The sequence below is a fragment of the Pezoporus wallicus genome, unplaced genomic scaffold (assembly GCF_028554395.1).
Source record: "Pezoporus wallicus isolate ANWC-B61680 ecotype Strahan unplaced genomic scaffold, APGP_CSIRO_Pwel_v1 contig_3817, whole genome shotgun sequence".
NCBI lineage: Eukaryota > Metazoa > Chordata > Aves > Psittaciformes > Psittacidae > Pezoporus > Pezoporus wallicus.
The window spans coordinates 10467441-10488199 of record NW_026635157.1 but is presented as its reverse complement, the minus strand read 5'-3'; the positions used below and the strand labels follow the sequence as shown (position 1 = coordinate 10488199).

The following is a 20759-nucleotide window of genomic DNA, read 5'->3' as shown; positions in this document are numbered from 1 at the left end:
GATATTTGTGGAGTTCTGTTATTCCAAGGGGATGAAGAACATGCTGATCTTAGGTTGTTGGGGCTTCTTGTGTGTTTTTATTGGGTTGGACAGATTGCTTAGATTTCTCTGTGGTATAACATTTTAATGATTTCTCTTTAGTGCTCAGTGCAAATCGTATGGACGCTAAAACTATACTTGTTATGACATAGGGCACCATATCTTATATAAAATACCACTTAGAGAAGAACTGAAAGATTTGCATTAGTAGCCGTTCATTTTCCAGATATAATTCAAATTTATGACCTTCATGGTATAAATCACAAACAGTCTGGAACCTAGTGGCCTGAGAAAGGAGCAGAGAATCCTGATTGCATTTCTGTGCAGTGTGGCCCTGGTTAATCGTTCCTGCAAGCTTGGACAGCAGTGTCCTGCTTCACAGGAGTGGTTTGTAAGGTGGGTGTATGCTCAGGGGCATTTGGGGGCTCACTAACTGACTCCTTGTTTTCTGAGTGGGTTGAAATTGGGTAACTTTCCAAACAGGCATAAATTGGTCTTCCCTGGTGAGTGTTCTGAGGCTATTTTATTATCATGGGAAAGGACTGTGGGTGGTGAGAGGGATATGAGAATGGAAGAATATTATTCTAGATGTTTTCTGATAGATATTTCTATTGTTGATCATTAAAATGGAAAGGATGGGTAAGTCTTGGTACCTTGCAGCAGGATGTCTGCCATCCTCTGTGGCAGCAGAGGCAACAGGTGGCTGCTGCTGGGCTGTCAGCAGGCACAGGGAGTGGAGCAGCAAAATTGAACTGGGCTTTATGGGAAGGAAAAAAAGATGGTGTTTCAGATGCTGTTTGTTCTGTGTGCACAGGTCACATTTCTGTCTCATGTGGGTGAGACCTGCAGAGAGGAAATGGCTGTGTGTGTGTTCCTAGAATTATCACGGGCTCTGCTGTGATAATACTGGTTTTGCCTGAATTGGCCAAGAATCATGGATGCAAAAGGGAGAATTTGGTGCAGCAGAGGCTGCATGGTCTTCTGAAACCACTTTAGAGGAGCTGCTCTGCAGTTAGCAGAGAGCGGAAGAGCCTTGAAAACTGTCACCAAAGGTCCCAAAGTAAAAAATTGCATTGACTGTTCTGTTTCTACAGTGACTAAATCAAATTCACCTTTGGCCCTTTTTGAGAGATGAGGTTAAGAGCTAGAAATCTCCCTATCTCACTTAGTGACAGAAAGAGCCCCTTGTCCAGAAACTGTTTCATGGTCTACTGAAGCCATTTTTTTTTTCCATGGACATTGTCGCAGTATGAGTACCTGATCTCATCACACACGCAGTAGGTGAGAGTTTTGTGGTGTTGCCTGTGAACTTTGAGTCAGATTTGAATATCCTCTAAAATTACAAAGGAAAATTAAAAGTCTCAATACCACATTCCTTTAAAAATGGTTACAGTTGATCTACAGCTATAGTGTATCAAGACGAGGCAATTGAAGTATAAAGAAAAGTGCTGTTGTGTGGACTTAGAGGTTAATGTATATTGGCTAGTATTTAAAATGATAAGTGGGAAAGCCAGATGCAGAGAAGGTGAAGGATTCTTTACTTGCAGTTCCTTGGAAAGTATGAGGTTCTCCGGAGGTTAAACAGAGCAAATATGCCACAAATATGTCTGTGGCATGTTTGAGTAACACTTCAAATAATCAAGAGGTTGACACATTTCAGAAAAAGCAGTCAGTCACTGAAGTTCCTTGTGGTTTTGGTCTTGTTTTACTGTGTTGTAACTTAGGAACTAAAGTAGATGTTTCTGTAACTATTATTTAACAGGAGAACACAGGAGGAAGACCGTTTGCTTCCAACTCTTAGGATTGTTTTATAGATTAGAAATACAAACTGTTCCTTGTGAATTACCTTATGCAGTTCAGTATAACTTGAATGAACTTTATGCAGTTCAATATATTACAAATATCTTATTTTTTCCTTAAGAAACTAGAAGGGGCTTGTTTTGAACATGATATCAAAATCAAACTGAAGTCTCCTGAGTTCTGTCCTAGAGTTTTGTTTATATGACTAGTCTTCCTCCCAGATGAAAATTAAGCAGTTCAAATGAAACTCCTAGACAACTATAAGAAATTAGTAATGTTCAGCTCAAGAAGACGCAGTTTTGTTTAGTTTCAGTTAGTTTAAAGAAAGCTTGACATTTTGGTAAGGAAGCTCAGCCAACCCTAAAGAATATGATTCCTTTTTGTAATACCAGATTTTTGGTAAATAAAATATCTTTATTTACCAAATAAAAATAGAAAAGCTTTGTCAACTTTCTTCTGAACTCTAGAAGTTCCTGTAAAGTGTGTCCTCCTAAAATTTCAAATAATCCAAATTGATTCTCCCTCAGAGACTCATCGAGTTTATATTGGGGCAGAATTAATAGGTAGTTTTAAAGTAACTTTCCCCAACATAGTCATATAAAATTAGAATAAATAGTTAGTTTTACATAGTCTTTTCTGTTTTGAAATTTTAAGAAGCAGTTCAGAACTGGATGGGGAAAATAATTTCTTCAGTTATGATCAAATCACCTTCATGCACCTTCTGTTTCACGCCTGTCGTTTTTTGCCCTTCTTTTATGATCCTCATTTAGGATATAAGGAAGAAGAATTCAGCTGGCCCTCATACCTAAAGGCATGCAAAGCTCAAGCTGCTCCTAAATCACTGTTTGAAAACCAGAATGCAGTAAGTACTCGTTACTAATGGCATGGAAAATTGCTAGTATGCTCATGTGTGTGGTACAGACTTGCAGCACATTTTAGTAGTGGCAGACTTGAAACCTGAAATTTAAGATAAAAATGTTTACAACACATACAATAACAACCTCCAATTCACCTCTGCAGTTCTGATCCATTAAGTTTTTACTAATCTGTTTAAAAATCTGATCTGGCACATGCAGAAATAGTATATTAAATGAAATTTAAGACGTTGTTAGTACTGTGTCTTGCAACAGAATGTTGTGGAACAAGCACAGTCTTCCAGAGAGAGTATCTAAGAGTTAAACTCAACACATTTAATTTTAACAGCATTGTTTAGGGCTTTTTTATTTCAAAAACCATGAGCCTCTGTGTTTAAGCATCTGTCACGTCAGCTAATTAGGCTGCTGCAACTCTGTTGGGGCAGCTAATTGTGAACTTTAGAAGTGACATGAATATATTGATTGTGGACATGGGGGTGATTTATGGATTTATAGTATCTATTTTCAATTAAATCTCTTTCTCTATGTAGACAGTGATTCCGTCGGGATTTCGAGTGGGGATGAAGCTGGAAGCCGTAGACAAGAAGAACCCGACTTTCATTTGTGTTGCTACGGTAACAGACATGGTGGACAATCGTTTTCTGGTTCATTTTGACAACTGGGATGAGAGTTATGACTACTGGTATGATGTTTTTGTTTTGTACCTTACTGAGACATATCAGAAATGTGATAGCTTTAAGCACTATTTTCTGTGATACTTTCCAGACTGTTGATACAGTTACCATACCAACTTCGCTAGATGTGGGATCATAGCCACCAGTGTACGTGGCCAACTAGAGGAATCAAATTTCCCATGTCAGGTCGCACATAAAAAAACCCAAGATTGGACTAAATGAGTATTTGCATGTGCTGTTACATCTGGAGCTGTGGATTAATTTTTATGAATTGCATAGTATCTTTTTTAATTAGCTAGTATATCTGAAATTGATAGCTTTAGTGAAGAATACACACCATGATAATGTGACTAACCGTACTTGGAGTTAGGTTTACATATTGTTGTAAACTGAAAAAAAGGCTGCATTTTTTTCCTAAGTTTCTTGATCTGCTGACATTATTCAGACTGAAAGGTAACTGTCTTCTGTATGGCATCTGTAGTAGGAAGGCATTCTGTAGACTTTTGTAGTTGCAAAATCTGGTTTCTCTTTTGTGTTCTACGTTCCTGTGAAAACTGGGATCCAGTTATCCTGATTTGTGTTAGAGATGATGTTTCTGCATGTTGTATGGTGGAAGGGCTTTGTGTATCTATAAAGAAAAGTCAGTGGAAGGAACAGGACATGCTGTGAGCATAAAGATACTGAAGGAAGTTCAGGCTTTCGCTGTCACAGTGCAAGTTTATATTTGCACTTGATTCTTCTTTTGACAGATCATTTAGAGCAAAGTAATATAACTTACATTCTTTAAAGATTAAGATACTGCAGAACAGGTAGGGTATTGTAAGTCTGTGTCTTGGGTTTGGCAGTGGCAACTTATTTTTACAGGTTTGGCTATACAATTAAATGAAGAAAGTTTTCTTCATCTGTAATTGGTAACTGCTTTAGGCACTACATCAATGAGAATGACGTGAAACTGTTATGTAACTTCAAAACTTTGTGAGTCTATCTCTTGAAATAATAATTGTATGAGCTACTTGACAAATAAGCTGTAGGAGAGCTAAATTATTGAAGCAGTGATGAAAAGGCATTTCTCTGAAGTCAAGAACTGAATATCAAGATAATTGGTCATTTGAGTCAGAGACCAGAAAGATAAGTGATTATTTCCATTAAGAAGTAACATAGAACATACATTTCCTCTACAAAGCAGCAGGAAACTGGGGACTGGGAAAAGGTATTCTGAATTTCCTGGTATTTGAATGTTCACTAATAACAGTTTATGCCAGTAGTTAACAATGAAGACAAAAGTTAGGCAAGGCTTTTAGGGGAAACAATAATGCAATATAACCTGTAGTTTGTTCCATGGTACCATAGGTATCTCTAAAACATTGCGCTGTTGTATAGCAGATATACACTATATTTCAGGCTTGTTAATATTCCCATGTCAACAGGAATTTTGTCCTTCAATCCTCTCAGAAGAAGGGAAAGCACTTTTTAAGTACATAACCAGGCTTTACGTTTTTGTAGTCATAGTATTCTGAAGTGGGTTTTCTGAATTTTGTCTGTAGAACACATGAAATAATACCTTTTGGAAGGATGAGGGAAGATTGAAGTGAAAAATGTATAGGTGTTTGAGACATTACTGGAGTTGTATTTATACTGAAGCCAAGCTGAAGATTTGTTCTTTTGATGGAATTGTAAAATACCTTTCTCAAAGGAGCAAGAAAATGCTGCTGGAAATACTGTGCATTGAAATTAAAATCTGAGTGGCATGACCTACCTTTGCGTTGCTGTGATTGAAAACAGGAGTGAATAGAAGAGGGAAATAAAATGGGGTTCTTTTGAATGGCAAATGAAAATAATGGTTGAATGTCCAACAAAAAGAAAGCCTGGAAATGCATCCTGAATGTATCACACATTTTTAATTTTAGATGCCAGGTTTGTAGGGGCCTTAAAATACCTTAGGTGCATAAGTTTCACATATACCAACTGGTGTCTGTAACTAAAAATGAAAAGTTCTTCTGGGATTACTCAGAGCAAAGCCTCACAGTTTCCCTGTGCCTGCATATAAGTTTCAATTTCAGAATTACAATGAAGGAGAAATGATGTAGTCTACATATTCGGTTATTTTCAAACAAGTACCTTTTGTTTTCCATATACATTCTGTGATTTAGTTAGTTTGAGTAGATTGAATTTTTTCATTGAGGTTAAATATTTTGTCCTCTTTCTGGATAGCTGAAAGACGGTTGACTGATTTTACTGGACTTCAAGCAGCAGAAATTATTGTTATCAACTAAGCTTTTTTTAGGTGTCAGGCTTTCAGCCTGAAGATAGATAACTCTTCTTGACTTTCCTCAGGGTACTGGAAAATACATTAATGGTTAAAAATAAGTACCCTGTCTAGAATTAGTCATTACTACACTTTAATGCATGGTGGTATTACTTTCTGGGCATTATAAATCCCATTACATTGTCCTTTGGCAGTAGCTTTTAGAGGGAGAAAAGTGAACAAGATTGTGAAATTTAAGACTCCTTCAGGAAGGAGATTTTTTACTTACATGATACAAGCTATCAGGTCTTTTTCATCTGTTCCATCTTTTTTGATGAAACGATACTTTTTTTGAGAGCCAAAGACATTCCCTCTTAGTGGAATTTCTAATTTTTCTTACGGTTCTCTGAGTCTGGAAATAGCATTTGGGAATCTTTGGGCTTGTCACTGCTTGCCCCCAGGAGAGGTGGAGAGATGCCTGTGCTGGATGTGGTGCAGCCCAAACTCGCTGGGTCAGAGAGCTCTGGCTGCCCTCATCCTTGGTTTGGTCTGATCTTACGCTGCAGGGAAGGTGCTAGTCAGCTTTTGGGATAAGCTTATCAGGAGTGTGAGAAAACGTGATGTCTCGTGCTTCACTCACCATTCTGTTCCTGTCTGTCTTGCATAAAAATTTTTAAGATGTGTTGTGAAGAGAAATCAGCTTTTGATTTTCTGAACCATTTTCTAATCTGTATGAGTTTTGGAACAAGGCTGGATTTTGGTGTGGGACTAAGAGGCCAGTTATACTCTCCACCAGCGTTTGCTACTTTGCTAGCAGCCAAGTCCTAAAAAGTCGTGCTCAGCTTGTTTCTTTTTTGAGGTAGTCAGCTTTGTTCCACTCTCTCATTTAAGAGGAACAATGGTTTTCGAGTGCTTGTATTTCGTTAAAAAGAAGGTAAAACAGTCTTGAAGATCCATGAGAAATAGTGCATGCTTTTAACTGTTTAAATGGATAATGGACTATTATCTGATCTTAAAGTCTAAAATTTCATGCAAATCACCATGTTCCTGTCTTATTAGACTTTAAATGGAAAATATGTTAATGTGGCTTACTGTATCACCTCTAGATGAATAATCTCATGGGCCATGTTTTGGGAAGTTCTGACCTAAAATAATACCAGTTTTATACTTGTCAATGATGAAGTATTCTCAGTTATGCACTAGATGGGGCTGCAGAATGGTTTCTATGTTTTACTCGTTTTATCATAGAATCAGAATCATAGAATAGTTAGGGTTGGAAAGGACCTTAAGATCATCTAGTTACAACCCCCCTGCCATGGGCAGGGACACCTCACACTAAACCATCTCACCCAAGGCTTCATCCAACCTGGCCTTGAACACCGACAGGGATGGAGCATTCACAGCCTCCCTGAGCAACCCATTAGAGTGCCTCACCACCCTAACAGGAAAGAATTTCTTCCTTATATCCAATCTAAACTTCCCCTGTTTAAGTTTTAACCCATTACCCCTTGTCCTGTCACTACAGTCCCTAATGAAGAGTCCCTCCCTAACGTCCCTATAGGCCCCCTTCAGATACTGGAAGGCTGCTATGAAGTCTCCACGCAGCCTTCTCTTCTCCAGGCTGAACAGCCCCAACTTCCTCAGCCTGTCTTCATACAGGAGGTGCTCCAGTCCCCTGATCATCCTCGTGGCCCTTCTCTGGACTTGTTCCAACAGTTCCATGTCGTTTTTATGTTGAGGACACCAGAACTGCACACAATACTCCAGGTGAGGTCTCACAAGAGCAGAGTAGAGGGGCAGGATCACCTCCTTCGACCTGCATCAAAAGGTCACTCTCCTTTTGATGCAGCCCAGGATACGGTTGGCTTTCTGGGCTGCAAGCGCACACTAAAGCCGGCTCATGTTCATTTTCTCTTCGACCAGCACCCCCAAGTCCTTCTCTGCAGGGCTGCTCTGAATCTCTTCTCCACCCCGCCTGTAGCTGTGCCTGGGATTGCTCTGACTCAGGTGTAGGACCTTGCACTTGGCATGGTTAAACTTCATGAGGTTGGCATCAGCCCACCTCACAAGCGTGTCAAGGTCCCTCTGGATGGCATTCCTTCCCTCCAGGATATCAACCGAACCACACAGCTTGCTGTCATTGGCAAACTTGCTGAGGGCGCACTCAATCTTTATACAGTTAGATGACTGACATGTCACAATCAAGAAGTTGTATAAGCATTCTTGAGGGCATACTGTTATTTATGGGTAAAATATATGTGTGTATGAACAGGTTTTAATAGATAACGTTTTCATTGCAGGTTATATCTGCATTTAATAAAGTAAAAAGCAAAATACCAGAAGGTTTGTTTCCCCAAAAGGGAAAATCAGATGTTATGTCAAAACTGAAAATGAGTATAACACATACCGCTTATTTTAAAGAAAATGATGATTGCTAAATAAAACTTCTGTCCAGATCTTCAGGTGGAGACCTGTTTGGGGAAATATTTTTCTAGAATTGAATATTCATTTTTTAGCAATGAGCATTACTATCCATCTCTCTTGATCTGAATGTAATGAACTGTATATATGAAACAGATTTTGGGGAGAAATTGACAGATGAAAGCAATCAATAAAAAAATGCTAAGTTGTCTTCCATACCTAAGTCTTCCACTGGGATGTGCTCTTGTGCCGTAACTTAAGGGTTGTTGGACTGCATATATGTTCCTTTCATACAGAGTTGTGCGTGTACCGGGGGGTCATGCTGTCAGCTGCCCTCAGCTTTCCTTATTGCAGAACTTCTTCCTGGGCTTTTATGTCATGCAGCTCTTCCCTGCATTGATATCTTCTCTAAGATGTAGTTAAACTGCCTGTAACTCAGTGGAGCTGCGGCTTGTTCTGTCCCTCTGAGTGGCTCTTTTAAGGGTTCAGCTGGCACACTCTTCTGCTTTTGGCTCCACTTCAGCTTCCTGAGTTAGCTTTCAGTTTCCAGTATAGGTAATAGATGTGTTTTTCTCTCTGGATGTTCTGACATTACAAAAAGAGTGGATAGCAAGCAGCATGAATTTTGTGAACATTACAATCTTGGTTGATTAGTTGAGCATGTGTGTGTCTCCACTGTGTGGTAGAAGGTGGTGGTGCTCTGTTGAGGCCCAGGGGTAGATTGGTTTGGAGGTACAAAATTCTTCAGCTCCAGCTAGTGGTGGTAATCTTTTTTTGGTCTAGCATGCATCCTCATAATTCATGGATCATTGTGTTTTATGAAGCGTGTGAGTCAGGTGATCTGCCTTCTGTTTTGGAAGAAAGGAGATAAAAAAGCTGTGGGATGTGTCAAATTGATTGTGAAAAGTCAGAGTGGTCTTTAGCATTCCAGCTGACATGTCTTGCGGTAGGCCATTGTTCTTCCAAACTAGATAATATATCCATGAAATAACACACATTAAAACATAAGAGTTTTGTTTTCAGCTGTGTATGACTTCTACCGATCTCTACTTTTTATTGCTAAATGGACTGTTAGAAGCTAAAAGGCTGTGTGAAATCAGTAGGTAAAGATGGACTGTATGACCTTGTTTTGCTGGAACAGGGATGTTGTTTTTTTTTCCTGAAGCCACCATGGTTACAGGAGTTTCTTACAGGCTGTAATGGCTGGGTTTTTCTTTTAAAGCAAATCAGAATGTTGTGGATGTTTTATAGTGCTATTTTGCAGTACTGTGATGTGTAGCACTTGTTACTGCATGTTCCATGTTCACTGCCATTGCTGTAATGTCAGAGCATCGTCCAGGAGTGCATCTTTCATTGCAACATACATTGGTCACTTGCTTCTTGAATCTTCAAGGCAAGAAGTGTGTGCAGTGGCATTTACTTTTCCGAATTTTATAAAAATGTATGTTCAAACTATGCTTGAAAAAGCAAAACAGAAGAAATGCATTTAGAAGGTTTGTCCTGTCTTGTTCGCAAATTTAACTCATGAGACTTTTGAAATAATTGGTGGACTTTACTCCGAAACATTTCAGGAAGTAAGAGGATACCTTATCCATGTAAAATTCTTCCATGTAAAACTCCAGCTTGAGCGGGATAGGACAGAGAAATGCTGCCCCTCTTGCTTGTTAGCTTCTCTTCAGAGTTACTGTTAAGTGAAAGGAGGAGGACAAAGGGAGCGTGAAGCACTCACCTTTTCTTTAATTTGTTTGGGCCAAAGCATTTCTAGGAGTCAGATGCTGAATTTTAACCGTGCAAAATTATCACAGAAGTCCTCTCGCTTGCTTTTATTAGTGGCAACTTCAGTGATTTTGAGAGTAATTGCTGTGATACTATAAATACTAGTTACATACTCTATAGCTTTATATACTGTAGTAGGACAAAAAGTTCATTTTCTTGAAGTGAGTTGAATCCTTGGCTGCTGTCTGAGCCATTACAGAGTCTGTCAAAGGTAGGTTTTATCTGCTAGAAGTTGATCTGTTCAGCATCATTAGAAAGAAATACTAGCAGAGCTCTTCCATACATAAAGCTGCAAGATAATTATAGTAGGTTGGCCAATATTTTTCATCATTAGTGCTTGACTCTTTTCAGGTAAAAGGCTAGAGGAGTGCTTGTTGTGTGTGAGTCAATGCTTCTGAGACACCCATCCTGCATTTCTGTTATTGAGGTATACCCATACTCCATGGTGAATGTTAGACATTATGTAAAATTGCTTTTCAGATTTTTTAGAAATTATTGGTGTTATTGTGTATAGTCCAGATATGATGTTTTCCTTTGGTTTTCTTTTATGCACCAGAGGTTCAAAACTGCAATGTGGGAGTAGCCCAGGATTCAGTCTAGTCTTTTGTGTTGTGTTTCCCTTTACAGTCCTTAAAACATGTTTCTGTTCAAGATCTGCAGACTTAAGATGTTAGTGCGCCTGCTGTTTTGCTTTTGACTTCCTTTTCTGTAATGCACAATTCATTGCACCTTCTTAGGTATTACAGATTATCAACATGGTATTTTTTAAAAAATATACAGTACCACTGCTAATTAAAACAACTTAATTAATATGAACTTCCATCATGCTAATACTTTCTAGGTAGATACTGATAATGATTATGTTACAACAATCAGAGAGAGCAGACCCTCTGTTCAAGTATTTTGCCTTGTTGAGGAGAAAGGAAGGGAATGCATATTACTCTACAGCCTAATGGCTGACACATTAACTTCAGAAAGGGATTAAATAGAAACTGGATCAGAATGAGGGTTTCAGTATTTTATGCAATGATTATTGTATATGAAGTAAGCATCTTTATGCATGGATGCTCTGATGCTCTCTGCTTTTTCTTCTTTTCTCATTATATATTTGAGAAGTGTTTGGAAAACAGCATTCAGCAGGAGGGAGAGACTTTCTATTTAAACTGCTGCTTGGCTATTTAAGCTTGGTTTCTTGATCATCCCTGGGGAATGAAGATCTTAGCTACATCAGCTTACTCAGACAGCAGTTTGTTGGCCTTGGTGGGTCGTTGGAGTGAGTGTGGCACTGGGCTCATGGCCCCTGGAGAGACGGAAATGCTCATGGGATTCTCTGGAAGAGAGAGGGCACATAGCTGAGAATATTTAATGTCAGCTACTGAAGCACCCTTAGGCTTAGGAAGTAGTGTAAGAGAGAGATAATGCACTGTAATACTGAATTTAACTAACTAAAGAAGAAATACGGTGGGACAGACTCCAAGAGAAATGAAGTCCATAAGGACAGATGTACATGGGGATTTTCATGGTGAGATGCAAGTTTCTAGCTAAATAGAAGTAAACGATGTGTTTGCAGTGTAGTGCAATGCTGTGTAGACTAATGCTAGCTTTTTGCGTCAGTATGATGTTCCTTAGTCACTCTAACTACATAAGTACTATCTGCTTCTTTAAAAACACTGTTAGTTGTTCAGACTACTCAGAAACAATCATTAAGTATCAATGCAGGCGCAGAGATGGTGCATGTTTCACAGCAGAGTGATGGCTTTTTACTTTTCCAGTAGATCGGTCTTACTTTTTGCCTTCCCTAATAATCTTGAGTAATAATATAATATTTATAGTAGATGCATTACATATTCTATACAATATGTATTATATTGCACATAATTTATTATGCTATGAAATAATACAGTATAATAAAATTATACAGTTCTATTTATAATAATTTCATAATACTGAATGTTTAAACAGTTTTTCTCTCATCTGCTTTTATATCAATTATATTTTTGCAGTGTATGTCTTTTTGTTTTGTATTGCTAACGGAACTTGATAGCCAGTGCTTGCTGCTGGTTTCATTTAAGCACAATGTAACAGAACCCATAAGAGAAGTGAGAGCAATCTCTCCTTGCTTCAGACAGATGCCAGCACATGTCAAGTATAGCTCACCCTGCCTCTGTTAGTCCTCTGTGGTTCTTGTGGCATGCCACAGACAACAGCAGTCATGCAAAATTTGATGACAGAAATTACGGGAAATTGTTGGTCCCTTGAGTAGGAGAATTTGATCAGTTCTTTTAGAGCACTTTGCTGTCTTGGATCACTGATCAGTTCCATATTTTTTCAGGCAGTCTGGGGACTCAAATGCCTTTTTTTGTTGTTTTTTTTTGTGACAGTGTATCTCGGATCTACTTTGCGTATGTGCTGCTGGCTTATAATATGTTTACAGCTTCATTCAAGGCACTCAAAATAAGCTTTTGCATTTTTACTCGTTTACTGGCAGTGCATTGCAGTTATGCATGATTTTCTAATCTGTCCCAGGTGCAACTTGGAGCATGAATCAAGGTCTCTAAGCTTTTGGTTTAAAGTTTCAGTCCTGCCATTGCAAAACCCTATTTTTTTATGTGTTTTTTTTTTTTTATGGAATTACTCTTCTTGCAACAAGCCAACAGGCTTCTGCCATGAATCTCTACATGTGATTTTTTCATGTCCAATGTTATAGCTTCTCAGTGAAGATCTACCACTGAATTAAAGGAGTTGATCTTTTTATCTTCCAGTAAGGAGTTGGCTTTTTGATCTTCCAGTAAAATAACCCCTTATGCTTGCTTAAGTGTTAACAAGTCTGTATTAAATGTGTTCTTCAGGTTATTTTTGCAGTTTAAGTGTAAGTTGAAAGTGTAATAGGTTAATTGGGTTTTGTTAAGTCTTTTTTGGTATGTCTTGATTTCTAAGCATAACAGGATATCTGAAGAACTGCATTATCAATTCCCTTTTTTCTCCCTTTCTCCAGGTGTGAGGCAGCTAGCCCACATATTCATCCTGTTGGATGGTGTAAAGAGCATAAAAGAACTCTCATCACCCCGCCAGGTTTGTATCTTACTATACATCTGAAAGATTTAAGGAGGTTATAGTCAGCTAGCAGCATTAAAATTTGCAATAAGCTTTTTGTACCTCTCCTGAATTTTTCTTTCTGTAATTAGATATTGGTATTTGGGGAGTTTAAATTTTTTTTACAGGACACTATGTATTGAAATTAGAATTACAATAGGGATTAAGTTATAAGTACGCACATGTGTCCTGCTTTAGTAGAGACATCTATCCATTAAAGATAACCCTTGGAATCTGAACAAGGTTGTATTTTTAGCTGAATGTATTCACTTATTTAAGACTCACATTGTGAAAATGCTGATAGAACAAATTTCTTGTGTATGAGATTGTTATATAAGAAAAACATCTTCATGGGAACTAAATATGCAAGATAACATGCATATGATGATAAGATTGTCTTAGGTGATCAAGGAATCAAACTTGTAAGGGCTCTTTGGAAGGAAGACACAATGAGAAAGACGATACAGAAGAATGACAGTGTATTCATTAGTATGAACTACAAGGCTAGCGCTGTTTTTCAGGGCTGTTGTGTGTAGCTGGATGATCTAAATGTCCTATTGCAGAAACTACCACTTGTAGTCTGAGAACTTGGAAGATTTTAATTGATTAAAACCAACTTTGACAGAAATTCTCATAGCCAGCGATCTTGAAAAGTCGTAAGCAATCTGTCAGGAGGTTAATTACAGCCTATTATTCAGTGAAATCCCTTCTATACTAAGTCAGAATTGGTTTAGTTGTCCCCTGGATTATAAGTCATGATATTTAAATTTGGAAGATAAGCTTCCAGTGCAGAGTAAAAGCGAAGGACACTCACTGCCTTGTCTTTAAGAGCAAAGCTGTCTTTGTGTTTCTTGCGTAAAGTGTTTGGAAAATGGCAACATCTTATTTGATGATGTCAGTAAATTGTTACAGTAAATGACCAGGCTATTTTTTTTTTTTTTTTCAATTTACTTAAATTCACTAAAAGAGTAACAAATAGTCAGGTGTGTTCCACTGTGGTAAAAAGTTATTACTCATTAGATTGTGTTACCAATAAATCATTGTTAACAAAAGACAGGATTAGGCTGATAATACTTGAATAAATTTCATGAATTAAGTGGACAGATTTTTCCAGTCCACATTATTTATATTCTCATATCCAAAGCAATTGTGACTTTTTTCCGCTAGCTACTCAATGTTGTGGATGAGAAGATTGTTGGGGTTTTTAACCTACATGGTGAATGTGTCAGAGACAATTTAGAATACCCTTTCTTGTAATTATTTTATAAATGCGAAGCATAAATCAGAACAGTATTATGAAAGTGTTTGCATTCTGTAAATTAGCCATCAATTTTGCTTTTTGCACTGCTGTGTTTAATTCTGTTCATATTTCTTTTGTGCCAGATTATCCACATGCTAAGCATTTCTCTTGGGAGAAGTATTTGGAAGAAACCAGTTCATTACCTGCACCTGCAAGGGCTTTTAAAGTGGTGAGAAAATACCTATATTTTTCATGTTCCTAAGTGCTTATAATTAATTAGTTTAAAATAAAAAAAAAGTAAAAGAATATATATATGGTGTTCCTGTGTTTCCAAATGTAACCAGTTAATCAGTTGCATAATAGCTGGTTTGTTTTAATGCAAGTTTGCTGTTCACTGTTGGAAATCAAATAATTGTTATAAATCACTATCACTTCATTTTAATCATTATAAATGGGATTAAATGCTACAAAATATTACTAATGAATATAATTTGCTATGGGGAAATTACTGCCTAGTTATTAGAAATAATGAGATAGCTATGGATTCATCATAACATACTTTGAACATATGTGTTTCTATCCATACATCTTAAATGATGCCATGAATGCAGAGAGAATGTAAAACTGATTGTTGGAGATCAGTCCAGTTGTCCGTCTAGTCCACTGTCTCTGGCTGTAGCCAGGAGAGCTTTTGAATTTAATACCCTTCAGTGGACTTTTTCATCTGTGAGCTTGTGACTAGGGCACATGGGCAGCATCCATAGGCACCTCCCCATTTTAACTATGGTGTCTGTGGGCAACATTCTTTTCTTTTAGCTTTGTACTTCCTAGTTTCTTCCAGTGACACTCATCTTTCTTGAGCTCCTAGGATTTCAGGGAGCAAAGTGCACTGGTCAGTAATGCAGAAAGAATTGCCGTTAAGAGCCAGCCCCTTGTCTCGCAGCTCACTCAAGCTGGTTTGCCTTCTCATCTTTACAGATTAATGTCGCTAATTCTGGATAATGCTTTGCTAAGAGCTGTATTAACAAAAGCAGAATAAATGTAGTCCTTATAGCAGTTCCTGGGATCAGCAGATCACTAGAGTTTATTACTGACCTGCAGTTTATCACCTCAAAATGCATCTGGCTAATAACATGTCTCAATCTTGCATTCTCAGCAAGAATACTCAGAGCAAGGATTAGGAAGGTATTTGGTTATATCTGAGAAGCAAAGCAGTGAAGGGCTGTGACCTTGACTACATCAAGCTAAAAGCAAATGTTTCCTTTTCCTCTTTGAGCATCCATGTTTTAATTTCTCCCTCCCTGGGTTCAGGGAGAGACCAGCCACCCTGCAGCGTTCAGCAGTGGGAATGCCCCACTAGTGACCCACAGGGTCCTTCAGGTAGCAAGATCCATCTGGCTGTGTCTGCTTTGGGGAGCTGAACAGGACATACCACAGGCATGCAGCCATTGACAGCATTAAACCAGGAGAACGCTTGCTGGCCTGGCTCAGCACTGTTCCAGAAAGCATATGAGCAGAGAGCATCTGCAGATGGTATAGATCCCAAAAGGTAGCTTAGACAAGTCTATCTGGCTTTGAGGATGGAGGGGAACAAGAGCATGACTGAAGGGGGGTTGGCTGTGCTCTGTCTTTTGGTTTCACAACCGGAAAAAATAACTTTCCTGCTTTCTATACTAATATTAAGGTAAGCATATTAATGAGTTGTTTTAAACAGTAAGAAATCAGGTTTCATGGGAATAAATTGCTGATTGTATTGGAGTTTTATTGAAGTCACCCTGAGGCAGTCACAGTGTTTTATATTGTATTATGGAAGTAAAGAGAGTTAAGCTGCTGCTGAGGAAAAAGCACCAATGTTCTAGGAAGTCTTAGAGGGACAGATATACTATTTTCCTAGAAATCTAAAATATAACTGTCTTGTTCATATGTTCCTTTAAAATGGCAGTAATTTTTTATTAGATTTCATAGCTAGGTGGCAAAGACAAAATTTAGTACTCCTAACAAAGATACTTTTTTGCCAAAATAGTATTATGAAAGAGGTATTTGGTCCTGTTTGTTCTGAGTATTTACTCTCATACCGTGTATTAGTTATGTTTTCAGTAGGAGACTGAAAAGGAAAGTTTGATTCACAAAGTGAAAACACATATTAAAAACCATGAGTATGTTTCCTGTAGACAGTTTCATAGACATTTCAGGCTGCTGGTATGTAATAATTAATTCAGTACTGCTTTGAAACTGTTGGCCAATATCTCTGAGAAAAAATATTTTACAGAATTTAGGAAAAACCCCAACTGATTCAGAATAAAAATCCCCACTTCTTTGCATGGCTTGAATCCAGCCCATTCCAGGAGAACCTGGAATCTCAAAGTAGTTACTTTATTTCTCTACTTCAATAACACTGGTTTGAATGGTGCTTTTATGTTTGGATTTGTTCAAGGAGAAAGGCAGAGTTCAGAAAATGAAGGCAGAAAGTTTTCTATGGATTTTATATACTTTACAGTTGTGTGAGATTTTTGAGGTTTTTTTCTGTTTCACATAATACTGTTCTTCTTGCCTAGAAACCTTCTCATGGCTTTCAGAAAAACATGAAACTTGAAGTGGTTGACAAGAGAAATCCAGTATTTATCAGAGTAGCAACCATTGTAGATACTGATGACTATAGAATAAAAGTAAGTTTCTTTGTCTTACTGTAATATCCTGCTTGAGAGACTGATGGGTACTCTTTAAAACCAAAATACCATACTTGTAAAACTAAGCACAGGAAGAAATGAGTCACATTGCTGTGTCCTGATAAGGTTTTGCTTATCCTTTTCACTGATTTATATGTGCATAATTCCTTTGGAAGGGATTGTTTTATTGTCCTTTTAGTTACATTTGCTGACATAGGTAGTTAGAGAGCATAGTTGAATATATTGGGAAATTGCTTTGGGAATAGTTGATATAAGACAGTTGTCTGTTCTATCAAAAAATTATATGATTTAACATCAAGTGTCGAAGGCCTGCTGTGATATTTCTATTAAGGCCCATTAAATATTTGGCCTAGGTTAACTGAATCGGTCTCTATAAACTTCCAGGTAGGAGAGAGATGTAAGTGAAATACGAAAAAATAATCCTGATCTCTAGTGCCTTGTCAGTGACTTTTGCAATTCTGAATTTTATATTGATTATAGACTTTAGATTGGATTAATCTCAGATAATGTATTTTTAAGAAATGGCTGTTTAACAGAAGTTGTATATTTGAATTCTTTTTCTTTTATTGTACAAAAGCAGTTTACACTCAGAAACCCTTAACTGTTAAAAGGCCTAGAATATTCTGGATGTCCAGTTAGATGGATATGAAGGATACTTTTGTTCGTGATTTGTAAAGATTTATTAGGCATACCTGGTATTTCAAGCAGGAAATGCACCTGACATTTCATTTTGAATCTGAATTACCTGGTGGTAGGGAGCCATCAGAACTAGTATCTTCATACCTACACATTTTCTATCTAAACTTTAGTTGTTAATGAAAAAAAAAAAAAAGAAAGCTACAAACAAACCAACAAAAAAACCCCAACCAAACACCAAAAATGCTTCAGTTTTATTTATTAAAATTACAGGATTTGTAGCTTCTAGGGTGGTAATTTGACTGTAGCATATGTTGATAAAGCTCTATTCGTATGTATCTGTGTGTATGTTCATCCATACGTGTGCACATGAGAGATCTGAGCTAGTTACTGGTTCAAAGGTCAAGTAAAATTTGGTGTTATTTAGTTTTCACTTGGAAAAAAAAGCATGTATTGGTGGTTTTATGGGAAGGCACATACTTCATTTTCTCTTCAGTTTCAAGTCCTTACCCTTTATAGTCTGATTGTAGTAAATCATTAGTGTGTGTTAGGGTTTACTGTTCTGCTATTCTTAAGTCCTGTTCAGGAGTTGAAAAAATGTTTGGATTTTGCAGGGTTTTTGAGAGAGAAAAGAGGCAGAAACTCACGTTTAACTGAAATAATAACAGGATAGCTGTACTTGTCCTGCTTTATTCCTGGGCTTTGAGACTGCTGATTCAAGACTTAGTAAACAGTCAATGACACCTCTTGCCTTTTCATAGAGTATGCATAATTCAATGTACATGTATTTTCTGTGTAACTTTGATAGTTCTCTTTAAGTGACTTCTCTAATGGACGTGTAATTTTTAGAAATTACTTAGGGAAACTGATTTTATAGAGAATTTTTCTAATCTTGTTCTCCTTTTGATTTTAGGTCCATTTTGATGGCTGGGATAGCATATATGATTATTGGACTGATGTAGATAGCCCTGACATCCATCCTGCAGGCTGGTGTACAAAAACTGGACACCCTCTTCAGCCCCCGCTTAGTAAGAGAAATCATATTATAATGCAATGATGTTAAGAGGCATGTGCACTATGCTATCTTTTTCGCTGCCAGTGCCATCCAAGAAAGAGGAGCAGCTAGGATATGCAAAACAATGTAAATGTGACATTTAGTGCAAAAATCAACCATCGGTGATCAATCACTTTTTAGTAGATTGCTTTATTGACCCTTACTGTAATGGAAATACAGTGTTTCTCTGTATGCATAAGAGCCAGGGTCAAAACCTGAAGTAATGATACAGATCTCTTGAAGCCACTGATAAGACTGCTCTGGCACTCAGTAGAGATGATTAACTCTTAAAATCCTCTGTCCACAGCCTCTTGAAGGTTAGTGTGCTTTTATCTCAGAATAGTTCAGACTTCACTGAGAAGGCACTCCTTTTAAATGCTGTTGCAAATACTTAAAAACAGCTAAATTCCTTTTTCTGCAGCTGAGCAAAGAGGAGTTAATGGTGCCCACATTGAAAATAAGTTAAACAGGACCATGGTGTCAATAATAATACTGTACTTACCAGCTTGCCCTTTCTGGGAATTTTGCTTTACTTGTTGAAGTGTGCTGTCTATTATAAGTGAGACTGAAGGTTGCAGGGAGAAGGGACTTTTGTGGTATGCACCTGTCTATGCCACTGTGTTTCTGGATAATGGTGGTGAAATCACCTTAGTCAAACTTGTAGCGGATGATTTTTAACTGAGTGCTTATATTGTGACTCTGAGGTATGCAAGACTACTGAGTGTTCACAGCTGTGACCGAGATCAGAAAAAGCTGCACTTGGAAAATAAGAAATGCTGAGCAATGCCAAGTACTCTGAAAAAATGAAATGTAAAATAACTGGGATAAGGCACACACAGATTGTGTGAACATGATACCTGAAAGTCTCAGTACCTCAATTCTGCATCTGTAAAATGTCAAGCAGAAATATTTCCTATCAAGAGCGTGATCAGAGTATATTCATGAGTTTTCTGAGCACTCCAGTGGTACAGTGATGATTGCATGTTAGGAAGTTAATCATTCTGCCTTCAAAGCAGAGTTTGAATAGAGTGATGTGACTGCCAAAGCACGAAGTGAATAATGAGGAGAAGATAGAATGCTGCCTATCTACTTCTTAATCTGAGATGTGCATCTTACATACTGAATGAAGGAAAAGTCCAGTGGGAGAGGTGGTCTGTGGACACATAAATAAAAATCTTATCATATGGCAAAAGAGATGAATAAGGTTGTGACATTTCTGTTACCTAAGATAGCAAAGAAAAAAGATTCTTAGCCTAGGTGTCTTCATTTTCCTGGAGACATTAAAAGAAACAAAATACAGATGCCCATCACATAAAACATGTCATCTCCTCTAGGTGGTAGCATAGGAGGCACTGTTCTCTCATGCACTACACCATTTTAAAGCCTATAGAATTCTTTGGACTTCAGTGTAGTCACAGTGTTGTAACATTAGCATAGTTGGAAGATTTGTTAAAAAATGCTTTTGGACTGTCCTAGTTTTGTCCTAACATATTAATTCTCTGTCTTTGATTATCCATCTGCGAGCAAGAATCTTTCATCTAGGAAAATTTATAGACCTTTTTATTTAGTATTGTAACTGTAAGGGGAGATACAATTTCATAGAATTTGCAAGTAAAACCAGTACTAGAGAGACAGTGCATCTTTGCAGATCTGCAGCAGGAGTTCTCAGTTTCATGTACTGAAGTCTGTGTCTCACTTGCTATGAAACTATGGGTTATATACTATGTTAGCTGGAAAGTCAAAGCCTGTTTTGACAGCTGTGCGCTTTAAAGTTTCTTCAGGCATCATTTCAGGTTGATGAAAATCAGATAAACACATAAATTCAGATACGTAATAATGAGATTAATAAATCTCCTGATGGCTTTTTCTTTTTAGTAGTATTTTCAGCTTTTGTTTTCATGTCTTGTTCCCTGGAAAATTTGAACTAAAAATGGAGGTCAGTACCCACTGCAAACAGATCCCTGCCTTTGGGAACAGTAGGGTAACTTTGTCAGTGCTCTTGCAAAACATCCAGGTTGCAGCTACGTGTAGTTAATAGGAGAGAAACTTGAAGTCATATAGTTCCTCCTCTCCTGTAGAGATGTACTCACACAGAAAAAAAAATTTTCTGCAGTGGATTAAGTTGTTTGAATGTCCATCATGCTTTTGCAGAATGCTTTTTAAAAGTACTTTATAATTAGATATTGTTTACTTACTTATTCATCATGTTTACTATGATA

General features: G+C 37.6%; 1 protein-coding gene across 8 annotated transcripts in view; it reads left to right on the top strand.

Annotated features, from left to right (window-relative positions):
- L3MBTL3 (L3MBTL histone methyl-lysine binding protein 3) overlaps positions 1-20759 on the top strand; it is an 80534-nt gene that overhangs the window by 37502 nt on the left and 22273 nt on the right. For all 8 annotated transcript variants that reach the window (XM_057408791.1, XM_057408783.1, XM_057408818.1 and 5 more), the window contains exons 10-15: positions 2610-2701; positions 3245-3396; positions 12826-12902; positions 14307-14392; positions 16719-16829; positions 18400-18514. In XM_057408791.1, the coding sequence (XP_057264774.1) occupies positions 2610-2701; positions 3245-3396; positions 12826-12902; positions 14307-14392; positions 16719-16829; positions 18400-18514 (633 nt within the window). The remainder of the gene's footprint in view (positions 1-2609; positions 2702-3244; positions 3397-12825; positions 12903-14306; positions 14393-16718; positions 16830-18399; positions 18515-20759) is intronic.